The 18690-nt window shown below is 38.5% G+C and overlaps 1 protein-coding gene across 1 annotated transcript; it reads left to right on the forward strand.

The window, feature by feature from the left end:
* Positions 1-757: 757 nt before the first annotated feature.
* Positions 758-17855, forward strand: LOC306903913 (uncharacterized protein; the record flags this gene model as incomplete). The annotated part of the gene is made up of 25 exons (XM_079473455.1): positions 758-818; positions 1448-1571; positions 3029-3422; positions 3745-3822; positions 3912-4013; positions 4418-4471; positions 6964-7017; positions 7095-7148; positions 7427-7480; positions 8290-8343; positions 8454-8507; positions 8579-8632; positions 9323-9376; positions 9503-9547; positions 9627-9680; positions 9769-9822; positions 10254-10307; positions 10451-10522; positions 10610-10645; positions 12622-12654; positions 12882-13028; positions 13299-13475; positions 14924-15014; positions 17076-17153; positions 17602-17855. 25 exons carry the CDS (start codon positions 758-760, stop codon positions 17853-17855), a joined length of 2286 nt encoding a protein of 761 aa, XP_079329581.1.
* Positions 17856-18690: the final 835 nt, after the last annotated feature.

Raw genomic sequence — 18690 nt, forward strand, 5'->3', positions numbered from 1 at the left:
GTCAAAGGAATGAAGGCCTCCTGGGCCCGAGGGTGGAGTGGAGCTGATGGATCAGATTTTCTTCTGAGCAGGTTCTGCTTGGGCTGAAGTCAATGCTGGGACCAGAGATATCTCTTTAAAATTGCCTATATGATCACTGCAGGAACGGTCAAGATAGCATCAGCAGTGAACTGCTTCTCAGGAATATGTAAGTGAATTTTAAATATCTAAAGTTTACTGATGTCAAACCATTGCGGTTCAGCAATTGTTATGCTTACATGGAAACGCTTAAAAAAGCAAAACATGTTAACAGTACTTTATATTATTACTAAACTTCAAAACATTTAGCTGGACTGTTTGTTCTTTTATTAAAAGGTCAGTAAAATGAAATGTTACAATAATCTTAAAAGTGTTTACAAATATGTTTTTCAAGACTTGTCTTTAGAAAATAGAAATTCTTGCTGCAAATAATGAAGTCTTGTATTGATTATTTTACAGCAGTTACCTCCTTTATATTATTTCATATGCATTTGGAATTTAAATGTTAGTTAGGAGTCAAGTTGATGTGAATATCAAGCATAAAGTATGTACTGTTGTGCTCAGTTTTGTTGTCATTAAGGTCTCGACTCCCAAAAGCATTATTTGTATGTATTGATATGTTCACACTTTATTGTTTGCAACGGTTTGTTACATCTTATTTAAGTGTAATTTTCTGCTCTTCTGAAGGCATATTTAGATCCCCACAGCTATCATATTCACAATTCCAGTTTTGAGCGAAATGCTGGTCATCACAGTTCTTCTGGCTGTCTTTGGCCTGGTCAGATGCCAAGATTTACCAAGTAAGCACCCAATTGACCCCTAAAGTCAGTATCATGTGAAAAACAAAACTTGGACTTTAGATATTTCAGTTGTTTGCAGGTGCACCAGAGCGATGTGTAAGACTTTATTTGTTTCTCTTTTACACCAGTAGAGGGAAGCAGGGACCAGTTTAAAGACATAGCCAGTATGTCATCATTGATACAGTGGAGTCTGAACTTTGAATTCCATATCCAGTCTCCAAACACATCTATCTTTTCCAGTTTTTACTTTTTTCCTTTATTGCATAACATCGGAGAACAAAACATGATGGAAACTTTGATAAATAATTGTAGAGTTTTGTGTAATATTTTGCATTATGCTGCCAAGGAATGTCTTATTAAGTCATGACATGTGAGAGCTCATGGAAATGTTAGCTTCTTCAGTTTAAAATGAAATCACATCAGCCACATTCAGTTTTAAAAATTACATTTGGAATACCAAAATCTAGCTTAAAGACCAAAAACATTGTCCTGAACAGTCCGTTTGATTTTCTTCCCCGAAGTCGCTATTAATGTGAGACTAGTTTCCTTGTCTATGAATGACATTTCCAATTACAAGAATCTGGCACCGTTTGCTTTTGTTTGTCACATTAATGTTGTGTTTATTTTAGCGTATGACCTGTTGGAAGAGTTTCGCCTGTCTAAGTCCAGAGGGGTGAGAAGGGTTGATGGATCTGGCCCTGAAAAGGTGGCGTACCGCATTAACCCCTCCCTCCATCTCAAGAAGAGCACAAGGTATTTATATCCTCCTACTCACAGAAGACTTTTCCATTTTATCTGCTTTTCCATCGAGTGCAATCACGTTCGCCTCCAAACTATATTTCTCATGTCCTGCTTCTCACAATCTTCCAATGGTGTCATCTGGACTATTATGGTGACTTCATTTAAAAATATTCGGCTGCTTGCATATCGGTTCACAGCCACCTACTGCCGACATAAGCTTTGCGTTCTGACAGTCTAAGTGTACCATACATGACTCAATTAGACAGCTTACATATAGGCAATACATTTAGCCTCACCCTAGATTTTAGTATGGGCAAACCTGGAGAAAGTCAGCTTTAAAACGAATAAATATAGCAGTATTTTTATGCAACATGTCTCCTGGATTCATTTTTTCACCTACATTGTGACAATGTATTCTATGATTTTCTTCTTTGAAAAGGATGCTGCATGTGAATAAATGGCCTACCATTAGAAACAGGATTTGCCTCTGGAATGAATGCACCCATGATGCTTTAAAACAGCATCTTTGTAGGCAACTCAATAACTTATCTAATGTAGACAAACAGAGCTTGCTGTCCTCAAATAACATGCTCATTGTCCTCGAACATTCGCATTAAATTTATGTGTTTGTCAAATATCAGCAGCTGTGCGTTTGTGTCAGCAGTGGTTATCCACAGCTACCTCCCACCAACATCCCCTAGTCGACCAAAGAATCTTGCTTGTGCAGTGAGAACAAGACAAGAATAATATCAGGAAATAGTTACCAGGAAATGTGTTTTCAACAACAACAAAGAGAGCTTGAGGGAGAGCTGTGGAACCACACTGTGCATAGATGATCACATGGAAACATTAGGTGATCATTTCAACAAACTGACTATGCTTAAAAACAAACAGGAGCAGAAAAACAATTGGAAACGATTGGAGAGCATTTGGTTTAGTTTAAACTCAACTTTTAACCGTCATTTATAACCCATTTTCCTTCAGTGAACTCATGATTTAATTGATAATGAAAATTCTGGCACATTGATTGTTTTTGTAAAATTTTACAGATTGCAGCTTTAACATAGGGTTGTGAAGTTGTACTAAAAGCCCAAACAAAAATAATAAAAATGCTTTAAATGTAATGTGACATATACTTTATTTCTACTTCATTTGAACATTTTTATTCTCTGAAATAGCTTAGAATACCAGCAAGAACATACTCTAGTGCAAGAACATGGCACAGCATTGATTTCCAACAACTGTATACAACAATAAGTACCATCTGTCGACACTGTTGTATGGGTATCAATTTCCATTCACTGTTATGATCATGTTTATGAAAGAAATTGTGAAAAGATAGCACATTGTGAGCATTTTTTGCATTACTCAAAAACCTCTTTCCACGATGTCTCTTTCTCTGTGAAATGGACATACACCCTCTGCCATCCAAACATCGGCCCACCCATTCGCACAACACATCCATGCAGTGATGTCTACCCAGATGGTCTACCTTCAGACTACTCCGTCATTGCCATCTTTAAAGTGAGCAAGGATACAGCCAAAACAACCTGGAATCTTTGGCAAGTCAGTGACCCCGAAGGCAGGGACCAGGTGGGCCTTCGTTTTCAGGGAAACACTCAAACTCTGGACTTCTTCTACACCAGACCAGAAGGCACGCAGATGCTGCGGACATTTCAGAGTGTGGAGAAACTGTTTGACGGCGAGTGGCACAAGTTGGCACTGAGCGTGAAGGGAGAGCAGGTGAAGCTCATGGTGGACTGTGAGGACATCAGCGTGGAGCCATTGGATGAGCCACGGCCAGTGATCCGAAAAGGTTTTACTTCCATTGTAAAGAGGGCTGTAGGTGACCGCTCAGTCTCGGTAAGTGGTGAAGAACTTTGGAATCACTTTTGTAAGACATAAGAACAACATGAATTGAAATGAGACCAAATTTAAATGTTAGGTGGAATATCTAGACAGTTTAGAGACCGTTTTGTTTCAACACATGGTTGGGTAAGATATGGACAAACCCAACAGTTGCTTTAAATGAACCCTCTAATGTCCATATGAAACAACGCAACAAAGAATCATTAAAACCCAAACCAGTACTTACATTAGTAAATTATTTAGAGAGCTTCAGAATTTGAGGCAAATTGACTGGTCAGCCTAATTGGATATTACAGACACCTCTTGGTTTCAACAGGTGGACCTGCAAAGGATGGAGGTCTCCTGTGATGCTGACCAGGCATACTCGGAAGGCTGCTGTGAACTCTCTAATGTGGTGAGTCAGCTGCCCTGTGTGTTTGGGCTCTCGCTCAACTATGCATGAGCTGATCTCCAGCCTGTTCTCACTGACCTGTTCCTTAACAGTGTGGAGGATATGCTGAGATTGGTTTAACTGCAGGGAAAGAAAGAGCCACCTGTAAATGTGTACATGGACAGCCTGGTGTTCAGGGTCACCCAGGACCCAAGGTATCTATAACCTCCCCTCACTGAATATTACATCAACAAAATATAACCAACTGAACATTTGGAACTGAGTCACAATGTTAAGACTCTCGCTGCTGTCCTTCTGAAACCTCGTATTTCTTGACTTTTCTTTTTGCCATTAATCATTATTGTTGGTCACTATTTATGTTACCATAAAGTTTTGCAAATAAAGTACAACAAAAGCGATTGTTTAATAATTTTTTCTTTTGCTTTAAAACCGCAAAATTGGAAATCTGGGGTTTTGGAAGGACAATGGCCATATGTGAAATTAAAACTGCTTCTGGGCCAGTGTTGTTTACTACTTGCAAAGTGGCCTATAATGAATATGTGCATGCACACGTTTATAATTGGGACAGGAAAATGATACTCTAATATTTTTCGGGCAGGGTCACAGAGGCCTGCCAGGGGACACGGGGGATCCAGGCAGACTGGGTAACTGGGTAAGAATGCTGTTTGAATTATCTCACTATAGTGTGTAAGCCTGCTGTGTTTGAGTTGGGCAAACTACAAGCAGTAGTCACTGGTCATTAGAATCTTAATAGAGGAACATTGATGACATTCGGGCAAACATACAAAGGTAGGAATTAAAGCAAATAGAGTTGTTTGAAAGAGGGATGGGGCGGGGTTGATGAGGTGGGGTTAATGTCGAATAGATCCTGCCTGGCAAGTGAAGTTATGGAAAATGGCAGTAGAAGCATTACTGTATGGTATTATGGAAACAAAGTGAAAAGTCATGACTCGCTTGAAAAAAACTTGTAAACACACAATGTCCTCTCTCATTCACTCGTCCCGTGACAAACAGGAAACTGACAGCAGCAGTAGTAACTGTCAACGACTGGCAGTTATTGTATAGTACTATTCTAACTAAAGGCGTAGTTAAGAATGCAGAGAAATCGGTGTCCAACAGTAACTTATATATAGATAGATATGTATGTAGGTAGGTAGGTAGGTACTTTGATTTTTCGCGAAATGTTTTGTTCAATAAAGAAAACAAATACGTTCCATAATTCTGCTGCTGAGCTCTATTAGAAATGTCTAGATCTGATCAAAGATGGCATGTGACTAAGAAGATGTTTTCAGAACCTTCATATTTATGGTACACTGGCTTGCGTTTGAGTTGAAATGGTATAAATAAACCAATGGAAAAATCTGTTGTGGCGTCAGGCTTCAAGTCTCTGAGACGAACTCAAAGAGAGCAAAATCATTAGTGTCTAAACAGGCCCTGCAAATCTACAGGACACCGTCTGCTGATCAGCTTAATTAAAGGACATGACAAAATGCATCAGGACCCAATTACTTGTATACAGCCGGGTTATGCACGCTCGGCCCAAGTTTGTGAGCCACCATGGGCGGTAGACTTGATTCTTTCCACCCTAGATTTATGACTAATTTACCTCTTTGATCCGAGTCCAGTTCTCTGTGGCGTACCGGAGTAATCTTTAAATATCAGCCCTGGCGGCAAGTGATGCAATGAACATGCACCTTTCCAAGCAATCTCAAAATGATAAATTCTGCCTTTGCAAAAAGAACTTGTTTAAACTCACCCAGATACTGTAAACATGCCTGCTACTTAAAACATGCGACACAGTGAGAATTCAGTTGAAGTGGAGTGTCAGGCTGAAGGATTGTACAGCAGAGCGCAAGACTCACTTGTTTACTGCCGCCCTGCCGGGGGCTAATGAATGCATTTTCTGCCCCACGAAAACACAATATAGTTTGTTGCTGTGTGTGGTCTCTCTTTTTATTAGGTGGCGTTTGTAAAACTCATTATGATCCTCTGCAAACAAATCCATCCCGTGATAGAGATTAGTCCACTGATCACACAGATCAGATGAGTTTGTAGAGTTTGATGTGCTGTTCTAAAAGGGAGTTCTTTGCTAACATAAGGTTTGAGACTGTTTATTTAGATAAATGTTGCGATCGGAGTTCTGACGGAATTTAGAATGAGAAAAAATAGTGGCTTGTTTCTTTACTGCGATGTGATTGGATCTATAAAAACAGCTGTTGCATTTTGAAATGGAACTGGGAGCAGACTGACAGTTGAAGGGGAGGAGTTAACTGATTTTCCACCCAAGCTGTCTAATTTACGCCATTTGAGATATACACTAAAAGGCGGAAGTGCATTTTCAGATTTTAAAGGATAAATGCGGGATTTTTAGGAAGATCTTTTGATTGAAACGCAATATATTATATAAAATTACGTCTTCAGTTTAGTATAAAGACCTTGCGTCATGACACATTATCTTGGTATTACCTTAGAATAAGCTATTTCGATCTACATACGGAGCAGGCCTATATCATTTCATTTGGAATTTGCCATGTTGCACCGCCATGTTTTGTAGAGTAGGCCTAAAAGGACCAACAGCTCTACAAAGCACGTTTCTTCTTCCTCCCTCTCCCTGCTGTCTATTTAACACATATTACCATGTCTAAATAAAAAAATATCACAAATATTTTCCCAAAATCAGTGTAAAAGTCATGGTGGGTCTGATTATGGCTGACCGATGGAGTGAAGAGAGATGAATTTCATGAATAAACCAAATGACACTGAAGCAAAATGAGCTTTGTTACAACTGTTAAATATGTCAGAATGCTGATTCTGGCCTTTTAAACTTTCATTGCTTTCCATGTAACATGGTTTGTTCCTCATTAAAAACCCGGCAGAATCCTCTGAAGCTATTGGCAGTATTGCAAGTAAAGATACTGTCTGGTCAAATCCTTTTTATACAATCAGGGAGGGAACCATTTTCAGGACTATACTGTAGCTTCAGGGCTGCTATATAGTGGAATACATGCTATATTTTTACAGGACCATAAACACGATCCTTTACATCGTCCGCCAACCTTATTGGCCAATTAAAGTCTGCATAACAAACTGTTTACTATTTCAGGCAACATTGCAAACGTTTATCTAAAACACGTCTTTACTCAGGGGATACGAGGGGACACTGGAGATTATGGACATGAAGGGGAACCTGGACCTACGGTAAATGGCTTTAATACACAATCCCATAGTTTGCTTAACATTACAGAGCTACTCACTGGTCAACATGTGTCCTACAGGGTGAGGAAGGTACCAAAGGAGAAAAGGGCACGAGAGGACTTCGAGGCCAGGAGGTAAAACGATACACACCTGCACAAGTCTTTCAGTTTTGAATGTCTCAGTTGTTTTGAATGTCTTAGTTGTATACAATGCTTATGTGTGTGTGTTCATAAGTGTATGTGTATGAATAGATTTCAGAATAAGAATACGTTTTATCCTATTTTTTGTTCAACTTACGTTTGTTGGTTTGTTTTGTTTTTCTAGGACAGCTGCTTTGATGCAATGCAATTTTAAAAGCACTATAAAAATAAAATTGAATTAAATTGAATGTAATTTATCTCATATGTTGAAGGGTGACAGAGGACCTAAAGGCCTGAAAGGATTAAATGGCGCCACAGGCCATAAGGTAAAAACAATGGCAGCACAGTGACACTTTTTTTAATTGAAACATTTTAAAGTATATTTGAAGTTGAAGTGTATTTGAAAGTTTCCTTTATGCATCACGTACACTTATATCAATGTACAAGTAGCTTACTACTTAGGAATAAATTTGGCTGCTTTTTAGTTCTTTACTAAATGTATACTTTACAGGACACTAGTTTACAATTAAGTTTTTTGTGTAGCAACTATACTTAATGATTTACTTGTTCAATGTTCAAGCACATTTAGTTTATGAAAGTACATTTTGAAGTATACTCTCTATGAACTCCTAGTTTAGTTTTTATACTGCAAGTGTACTTGTAAGTAGTTAAGTAGTGAACTTAATATCATACCTACAGTTTACTGGTTATACAATATATTATTTTGCTTTTGTTCTATATAAGTTTTAAGTGCGTACAAAGAATAATCAGGTTGTTACTATGTAAACTTGAAAATGTAAAGTTCAAGTACAAATACAGACCCAATAGACTTTTCTGTCAAAAAAAATATACTTTCATATTTTTGAGGTGTAGAAATAGTACTGATAGTAGTACTGAACATATCAATAATAACATTGATATGTTGTTTGCAGAAGGTTACCTATAGATATAAGCTACTGTATTTAAAAACAAGTTCACAAAACACTTTTTTTCTGCAATATGATACATGCAGTTTGAGTTTGGATTGGATTCAATTTATTGTCATTACACACATACAAGTACAGTGCAACGAAATGTATTAGAGTTAAGCACTAGATCATACTGACATGCTGTGATAATGTCCATATCATCACAGGGAGTGCGAGGGACTCCTGGAGAAAGGGGTGAAACAGGCCAGGAGGGTGAAGCCGTAAGTTCTGCTGCAGAATCTTCATGTTGCTTTGAACAATTTATGTGTGATGGCTTGTGCAATTGTAGATGTGAATGACTCATTCACTCACTCCCCGCCACATCTCCCAGGGTGCATCAGGAGAGCAGGGATACGAGGGCATTGTTGGATATCAGGGAGTGAAGGTATGTTTTCTCCCTCGCTTTGGTTTACTCTCTACTCAGTCAGACATCTCACAACTGTGTCCTTACAACAGGGAAATGAAGGCTTAACCGGAGCCGAAGGATCTCGAGGATCACAGGGTCGCCAGGTATGAAAACAGGCAGTGAACTCTCCGTGCTGTGCTTCATGACATTTAGGACCCAAAATCCGCTCTTAAATTCAGAATCTGCCACCTCGCGGGATCCTCTGCGCTTGTGCACTACCCGAATGATTTATTTTCTTATTCACGGTAGGGGCCGGCACGGAAGTTAAGCACAGAGGGTAACTCTGAAGAAAACATGCATCGCATTTCACCCCAAAATCATAAAAAAGTGACCTGGACATGTTATTGACAGATTCATGCCTGAGGCACCTGAAGGTTTGAGTCTTTATAAGACCAACCCCACTTAACCGACAGATTAGTCATTGTCAGTCCTGTGGGTTGGTAAAATTTCAAAGCTTCAAGGGAACCCACAGGCTTCAGATTCCTGTAAGATCTTTGGGGTTTGGAGAGAAATTAAACTGTTGCAGAAACACAATTTAAACGTCAAGCAAATTGTTTCAAAATGTCAGCTTTGAAACATAAGTGTTAAACAAGCCAAAATCGTTTGGTGTTTTGGGAAAATCAAAGCGCAATTTACTATTGAAAAAAATTACATATATATTCTGAATCTATCATTGGTGGAAATCCTGGCATTTGATACCACAAGTAGAAAAACTTTCTTTTTAATCATGCAGCTGCCATGTGGATGTCAAAAGCTTAATAACTTCATGTTTTTCTGTCTCTGCTTTGCGACAGGGCATTGTGGGAGATCCCGGTGAGCGAGGAACACCTGGAGAAAAGGGAAAGCCAGTACGTATTACACTCGTAAAGTTATCACATATCTACAAATCAAATCATTCAAGCAGCAAATAGTAAAGATTTCATCTATATACAGTACATGTGAAGGTAGAGCTCTATTGTTTTTGCTCTCCACAGGGCACTCAAGGGCGAAAAGGGAGAGTCGGTGGATTGGGGGAGAAGGTTAGTTGTTTGACAAGCAGTCGCAAAATTTTTACCCAATTAGTGAAAGGTATAATGATGACCTGTTGGGATGTTTTAGGGCATTGTTGGTGATCCAGGTTGGTCAGGGCGAGACGGAGACCCCGGCATTGAGGTACCCACAGCTCTTTCAGCTAAAATCTACAGTGTCTTTTGTTTTCATGTCCACTTTTCTTTCTAATATCGTTTTGTATCTGCCACAGGCTTATCAAGGACCACAGGGACCTGAGGGCAGAAATGGACAAGATGGCCAAAGGGTGATCAAACTCTTCTTCTATTAAGAACTCCAATTTATGAACTTTAGTGTTGGGAATAAAAAATATGCCTGAATTAGGTTTCAGAGATTTTTATGATGTTCTTTTCTGATCTACATTCTTCTACTGATGTGGCCATTCACATTCACATTGCGATCATTAATAGCCAAACATTAGAGATGCGCTAGAGGCACATTAACAGTATGTTTTACATTCATGATTGTGATTGTGAACCCTGCCATTGTCCTAAAAAAGTGTAACTTTATTTTGTATAGTATAGTTATCGTTGTAATGCGAACGGCCCTTTCCTGCACAGCAAGTTATTATATTTTTAAAGTCTTTATTATTCCCATATCTAAAGAAACTTAAGCTTAACCTTTACCTGAAAGTAGTATTGCGTGTCTGTGTAATTTGCTGAACTGTTTTTCACACAGGGTGAAAAAGGTGAACTGGGCCCTTCGGGGAACATGGGCCCTCCTGGACCTACGGTAAGAGCTCATGAAAACAAATGACCAACCTACTGAGCCATACGTGACCTTTGTAAATGCCACCTGAATATTTTGCTGTGAGGTTCTACAACAAAAAATACAACCTGCCTTCAGATAGATTTATAAAGTGCTCCAATCTCCAGGGTTTACAAGGTTACAAGGGCTCTGCTGCAAAGCCAGGAAGACCAGGATTTATTGGGCCCCCTGGACCAACAGTAAGTTTTCATGATAAATTATCCCAAACTTCTGAAATATTTAAGTTAGTCCCCTCTAAAATGTTAAAACATTGCATTTCTCCATAGGGGCACATGGGAATACCTGGCAGACCTGGGCCCAAGGTAATGAGCTCTACTCACTTACTCTACTTACACTTCACTAGATCTTCTTTATAGACAATGTATTTTTTAATCATTACTACAACTGTTATAGATCAACATTTTGGAAATAATTGTCTCTAAGATAATGGGTTTCTAAATAGAAATATGACCTAAGTATTACTGCACCACTTTTGTTTCATCTGTGTTGCTTGGCAACCACTTTGTTATTTTTTTTATTAACACCATTTCTCTCATGCGCCCCAAAAAGCGATCACTTAAGTATAATATTAACAAAGTACTGTATAAAACCCTTACCCTGCTTGAAATTCAATGTGCATAGTCACGTTAAAAGCCTTAAACCAATTTGAACATTTATTATATAAAGACAGATTAAGCAAACATACATTCAAATATTATGTTGGCCTCAGGGAGCTCAATATTGCTTTGTATATAAAACATGTTACAGGCATTCGGACAGCTTGTTCAATGTGCAGATGTCATATGTGCCTGTCTGCTTACGTTTAAATGCCCAAACTAACATGAACACACATTTTGTACAGTGACAGCCTTTCATGTGATGGTTTTTTAAAAGTTATCTGTGTTTTTTTGTAAATCCACTTCCTGCCTTGTCTATAAATGTGGAATTATGATGATATCAGCATTTACAGTGCGCAGCACAACATCTGACGAACAGATGGGCTTAACCGCTATGACAGACGAGCATACTGTAATAAGACTTGTGAAATATTCTGTATACTACACAATGTGTCAACTCATTCATTTAGGCCTTGACCGATTGTTGTAATTTCATCTTGACAAGTAGGAACTGACCCATTCATAAAAAAAGTGAATGGAGAAATGCCATCTGTTGTGGCTGTGGAAAGCTTATAAAGCCAGCGTGTTTGCACACTGGAGTCACGTCTGCACAGCAGAGCTCTTCATTGGTTAGCACACAACTTTTGGCACATTGTGTCCTGTCGCTTGGCTTCGGGCGCAGTCACACTACAAAGCGTGTTAGACCGAAACCATTGGACCGAAAGACTGCTCTGTTCTCTTTCCAGCTCTATCATTACTCTTATATCTAAGCGCCCGAGAAGATCTCTACGCTTTATTCAAGCAAGTCAAAAGAGCGCCAGGTGGTGAAGCTTTTCATAGATATATTTGAAAATAATCCAGAGGTTCTCCAGCATTGGATCAGAAAGGAACCCATGTCGTATTAATAATCGTATTAATAGAGCCATTTCGATTCCTTCCATGCACAGGCGTAAACATTATTCTACACATTATTTCAGCCAGTCATGAATGGTAATGCAACCAGTTATTGATGACTTTTTACAAGATTTCTGTCTTTTCTGTATGTTAGGTGCGTCCTATGAAATTTGATTTAATGTTTGGTCATGAAGGTGGGAGTCTAATGTTGAATTAATGTGTTATGTAATGGAATATACATGGGGAGAAGTTAGAAAATGGAAAGTATTCGTTTTCTTCATGTACTTAGTATTTTAGTAAAGAGGTGATGCTGTTGGATTTAAACTCATATGCACACATGATAGAAAGGAATATAAAAAAGAAAGGAATTTTAAAATAGTTATGATTAGAAATACTGCAGGAAACACTTCGACCATCACAATGCTTGTGTAGAGCCTCAGTATGAAGTTTTGAAATGGTAGAAAATTACATAGTGCTAATTTGTCAAATTTCTGGGTTATTTTCTGATTAAGACACATTAAACTTAATGGTTATCCTCTCATTTTGACACCTTCCTTTTTAAACAAACACACAGCGTGCATTATTGCGAATTTTAGAATTGTTCATTCACAACACCGCTATCCTCACCTTCAAAGTTGTTTTGTCTTACAGGGCGACACTGCCATTCAAGGGCTCACAGGAAGCAAAGGACAGAAGGTTGTTATAGACTCATATGCATTTATTTTCAGTTTGCACGTTTCCACGATCATATGGTTCCAGTTTCTCACATCGCCAAATTGTTTCCACAGGGTGCAAAGGGAGTCAAAGGACCTAAAGGCAGGGTAAGAGATTACAATACATTACAATACAATATGAATGACCACATTTGGTTAAGACCCTAACATTTCGGTCAGTTCATTGTCACAACAGCTTGAGAAATGCAGTTGGATTATATTTAGAAAGCTGGTTCTGGAAAGAAGTTATTCTGAGTTATCATTCAGAAATATGTACGCTGTGTTAAACTGTACTTGTTTGTTTATGGGTGTGTTTGTATTTGTTTGTGTTTCAGGCTGGAGATGGGGGTGTGCCAGGACAACAGGGAAGAAGAGGAAAGCGAGGCCCGGCTGGAGAGGAGGGTAGAAAGGGTCGTGTTGGGTCTAAGGGTGTGATAGGTGACAGCGGTCTATTGGGATTTCAGGGACCACCAGGACCACCCGTAAGTCGGAAGACGTTGATCCTGTTTTACCTTAAGACCCACTGTGTGTAAATGCTTCCTCATTAGTCCTGCTTTTTCTCCAGCTGGAGGCAATGTTTTTCATTTAGCATGCCTGTAAATCGACAATGATGATGGTGAAATATTGTTTCTCCATTATTACACAGCCACCCATTTCCCCGCTACCACAGCCGAGAGCTGCTCTGATATAAGCTCTGTGTTTCAATGTCCTGTCTGAGCCAGCTATCTCAGTAGTAATGATCTCTTTCCTAGGGGCCTACTTTCCCTGCTCAACATGTAATCGAGGTATGCAAGCGGGTGGTCCTGGAGCAGATGTCCACATTTGCCAACTCTGTAAGAAGGACGTGTGCAGCCGTGTGCCCGCTTTATGGAGATGTACCCATGGGCCCCCCAGGTCCCCCAGGATCAAAGGGACCACCTGGACCTCCAGTAAGTTTCCCACCTCACCCTGAAAGACTGGAGCAGTTTCAAGTTTGCTAGTGCTTGGAAACATGAGCATTTAAGATGTGGTTTGTTTTAGACATCACACAGTTACACATGTTTTAGCCATAGTAAACTAAGGAAGTACATGCTCCATACATCAAGTTTCTTCTAGGCCAGGTTTGAGATGTACATCATGGAAGGCCCCTGGAGGTCATGCAGCAGTGTTTGGCAGTATACGTTGGAATTAAAACATTCAGAATTTCCAAGTCCCCCTGAAAGATAAATAGGAAGTCACAGACAAGGCCCTTTCTCTGTGTTGAATGGATTTTGGAGACAATCCCACCTTCACTGGAGTGGAAAGCCCTTCCATATTTCTTAAGACAAACTTTTTTAAGCTTCTTGAACATTTTCACTCGGGAGACCCAAAGGCCGATTAAGGTTCAGACAGCCTCAAATACAGAAATACGTTTCAAACAAGTCATAAAAGGAAAAACTGTATACAGGAGTGAGCCAAAAATACGTATATCATGAAATCTAAACTTGCTGTTTGTTGAATAAACCATAGTATTTTGTTATTACTTTGAGTAACTATTGCAATGTCCTTAAAATTAAATGTGTAATGTTATTGTGTGTGAATGTAAACAGTCTTCCAAGTTGTAAAACCAAAAGTGAACGAACAACAAAGTTATTGGCTTGGGAAAATAGGAGTCGAATCACGCAAGCGAGTCATCTGTTGTTCTAACCTCAGATTTGCATCACTCCGTATAAAGTTCCTTTTGCGACACTGCACGCGGTTGACCAATCACAGCAGACTAAACCATCTGACCAATAAAATCAGAGTAGGCTGACAGGGATTAGACAGATGAATCGCTCAACAAATCATTTGAGAGTCAGTCACAAAGTAAGGTAACTATTACTGCCTATTAATAGAAAATGAAAGTGTTTTTACACTGTGCATGTACGTAAACTTGGACACTCAAAATATTAAGATAAGCACATAAAAGTGCTACAGTTAATTTACGTATGTAGTACATATGCTTTTTGTACATTCACAGCTTCTGAAGCTACCGTATACAATAAAATAGATCACCAAGTCCATACAAAAGGCCTACACAAAAATTTAAGATGTTCCCTAGAATAATTCTCCAATCAATATTGTAGGTCTAAAATGTCTTTCTTTTGAGGCCTTATAAAGTGCATATCGTATGTCCCAAGGCATTACTATTACTATTATTCTTGCATGTCCCATGTCCAGTCCCAACATGCCAGCTTTTAACATTTTGTATGAAAATACATAAGGTTTGACTTGAGACTCGAGCTAGTTAATAAAGAAAGATCAAATTTTTTAGGTAAACTATTTTTGTCCCTTAACCATAAGGGTTTGAACTGGAGTGTGGTACCTGTAGTAAGTCATCCTATTAATAAATGTGCAATGTCTTTAAATACCATTACAGGGTGAGGCAGCCATTGATGGTCTTAAAGGAGAAATTGGGCAGCAAGGATTCTATGGTGAGCCAGGTGACCAGGGCAGATCGGGCTCACCAGGTAAGATGTTTCCACACTATAGTACAAACAGACAAATGGAAATTCACATTTTAGTGAAGGGTTTTTGTCAGCATTGCTCTTGGCTGTGTTTATGGCTTGGCTGAGGAATTAGTATAACAAATACTTGTCAATGGGTTAAAAGGCTGCCCCAGTGAGCTGCCCGAATGATGGATTCACCCTCAAAAGACACTGTTGTCTTTTGAAATTGGACATTCATCATGAAAAAAGATATGTATTAAATGTTCGCTTATACTGGGGCCACACCAATACATTTTAAGAGTTTTAAACGTTGAGAGACCACAAACATAAGGATAAAAAATCCTAGATTTCATCATTTTGCTCCTACAATGTGTGGTGCGCTGTCATGTGGTGGAGACAGCCCACCACACACCAACAGATTTTCAAAAGGAGTGTGGTGTGCTGTCTTCATCACATCACAGCGCACCACACATTATAGGAGCAAAATGATTAAATCTAGGATTGACTGTGAACACAGGGAATCTCGCAAATTCTCTCGAGACTTCAGAATGAGTTATTTATAATTGCATTGTAAGCTTTGTTTATGATATATGTTTTCAATATCAACAAATGTGTAAAAATGTCATTAAAAATTATTATTAATCATTGTGAAATTGTTCAAGGAGCGTCGTCTAAATCTAAGGTGGCGCGGCACTAAATATAATTTTTTGCAACTCAAATATTGTGGTATTTATGTCTTCACAGTAATTAAAAAATAATATGAACACAGTTTTGTAATAAATAGCTGCTGACATTATCACCTGAAAGAGTCTTTTGGTGTGGCCCCAGCATTAGCAGTGGAAAATGAATAGCTGTATCACACATGAACATTGATAAGCCAGAGGTTTACAGTTTTAACCAAAGAATGAGTCAAACAAATGTTTTAAACAAAGATTACATCTGATATTACGGTTTTGGTACAAGAAATAACATTTATTTAAAAAAGATTTAACCACTTTTAATACTTAAACTACTCCAAAAACAGTTAGGGTCAATTTAACATAGCTAAACTAGTAGAAGATAATTAAAATAGCCAACGCTACTAAATAGACAATATGAATGCAGGGTGATTCGAAAAATCTCTGCTAAAATCTCAGGAAGCTAAGCCACTTCGGCTCTCATAAAACTGAGGTAATTTGCCACCAAGCGATAACAATATGTTCAGTAAAAAAATACAATAAAATTGCCCCATCCGACAGCACTGCAGATGAGGATTGTTGAGTGCATCTGTGATGAATGAGGCATTTAAATAGCGCTTTATAGTGTATAGGGGGTCTCTCCACAACCACCACTAGTTATGAGTGACCATGCCTCGAGTAAGTGCAAAAGTTTACTAAGCTTTTTATCATATTTGTGAATGTAGCTTGAAACATATAGCTTGAAGGCTTTCTCTTCTTTGGTCGTCGATATATGATGTAGTGTTTGGATCATTTCGCTCCCGTCGTTGACCGTAATCCGAGGTGCATCTTGAAGTGATTGAGTGAAAAACATCATTGTTCCCTATGGACGTGTGCGGGATGTAACTGAGCTGGCTGAGACAAGGATCGTGTATAGTCTTTTGTTACGGTGTTATGGTGTCCTTATGCAAATAGTTTGCTGAGAAACCTATATATAACTGCAGCATCGAAACTCAACATTCTACCAGAAATATTAGGGCAGAAAAATAGACAAACTTTACTAATCCTTAACCCTAAACTTTCAAACCCGATAAAAGATGTTTTGTTAAAAATAGCTTCATTACCATTCCTACTTGTCAATGTAGCTTTTTCTACTATACTATACACTGTGACAAAACAGTTTACACTGTGACAAAACCAATTTATTTTCAATTTATGTTTTATGTTTTTTTAATGGCCGACATTTGATTGGTATTGCTAGTTTCTCTGATGTTACATCCGTTGCAGGATGCCCAACCAAGCAAATGAAACTGAAGAATATTTAAAATCTCCATTCAGCAATTATCTCATCACACACAAGTTATTCTGTGTGTCTTGTTATTTTCATCGAATGTAGGTGCTTATTTCTTATTTTCTTTTATTACAGGTGACCTGGGTGAATCAGGGGACAAGGGAGCTAAAGGCTACGGCCTTCCTGGCCACATTGGAGACCAGGGACCAAAGGGTAACACAATAATGAGTCCATTTATTACCTATTTAATGACCTATTCTTCATTGAACGCCCAATGTGTTATTTTTTCATGGACAGAAATGCAATATAATATACATAACTATGTCTTTGGAGACCTTATATAATGAAGCGTTGCTTTTACCTTAGAATTTCCTATTCCTATCTACATACACCACGGGTCCCCTTGCATGGAATTCACCATGTTGTTTCTACAAGTAGCCCTAAACGGACAAACTGTAGAGCGCATTCGAAAAATATGTTATCTCATTTGGCAAAGAAGCGAAAATGTGATGAAATCTTAGTGCTGTGTCAGCCACCTTGGAGCGTGAGCCTTTGGTTGCCATTGGACTTTTAAAACTTCACAGAAGATTTGGAAATGGGTATCTAGCTGTCATGTTCTTTAACTTGAGGTTCATGCTGGACATTGTCACTTCATTATTAGGTCAGCGTGGGAGACCTGGCCAGGCATTTGACGGACAGCCAGGTCGGATGGGTGAGAGAGGCCTAGTCGGTCAGCCTGGTTTTAGGGGGTATCCTGGTCTACGCGGGGTTCCTGGAATCTGTTTGACCTCTGGATGCGCTTTACTCAATGCAACCGCTAATGGACCACCTCAACAGTTACATGCAGTGACAACTCAACGGGCACCTCAGCGGGTACCTCAACGGGCTACTACGAGGTTTAGGGGACGCCAATGAAAGCTCACACAGTGACACTGGAATCAATGTGGATATGACAAAAAAAGCCAATGAAATCTTAAGGTAATTCATGTAAATATAAAACTGAAATTGTACATCAGAAAACTGAGACACTGAATCAACATTGTCAGCTTCACTTAATTTGTATTGCTGACCAACTTAATCCACAATTATAAGAAAGAAAATCTGCATATATTAAAATAGTTATCACTGTACTGTGGTTTGCAAATCGCTTTGTTGTCACAAACACTGTTTATAATAAAAATGAAAAAAAAATCTATATCCTACTACCTTATTTCTCATTGAACTGCTTCTTATTCTGAGTGTTATAGGTGTTGTCTATTTATAATTGTGATTACAGTATGTGCTTTATATGTAGGGTACATTAATAAAGCTTGCCTTACGTCGTGTAATTCTGAAAGAGACTGTAAAAATAAATCTGCATTTTGTCTCGTTTTGATCTTTTATTAAATTGTTTTTATTTCATTAAAGTAAAACAATTTGAAATGGGGGAATGTCACATTGTGAATTTTTTTCTCTCTAATACACCCATGACACAATTATTGGCACCTGTAAAAAGTATTATGAAGTAAATATGTCCCAAGTATATTCATATGTTTTATATCAAATACCAACAGACAAAAAAAATTAAAACCTGACTTGCTCTGCTAGAAATATTTTAATGGGCACATTGGTTCAAAACAAATATCAAAATCAACAAAAATAACTCCCTGAGCACTACATCAAGGTCCTGCCATAGCCATCCCAGTTCCCTGACCTGAACCCTATAGAAAATGCAGTTGTTTTATTTGAAAGAAATGTTGGAATTTTAAAG

This window comes from Barbatula barbatula (assembly GCF_947034865.1).
Source record: "Barbatula barbatula genome assembly, chromosome: 14".
In the NCBI taxonomy this organism is placed as follows: Eukaryota; Metazoa; Chordata; class Actinopteri; order Cypriniformes; family Nemacheilidae; genus Barbatula; species Barbatula barbatula.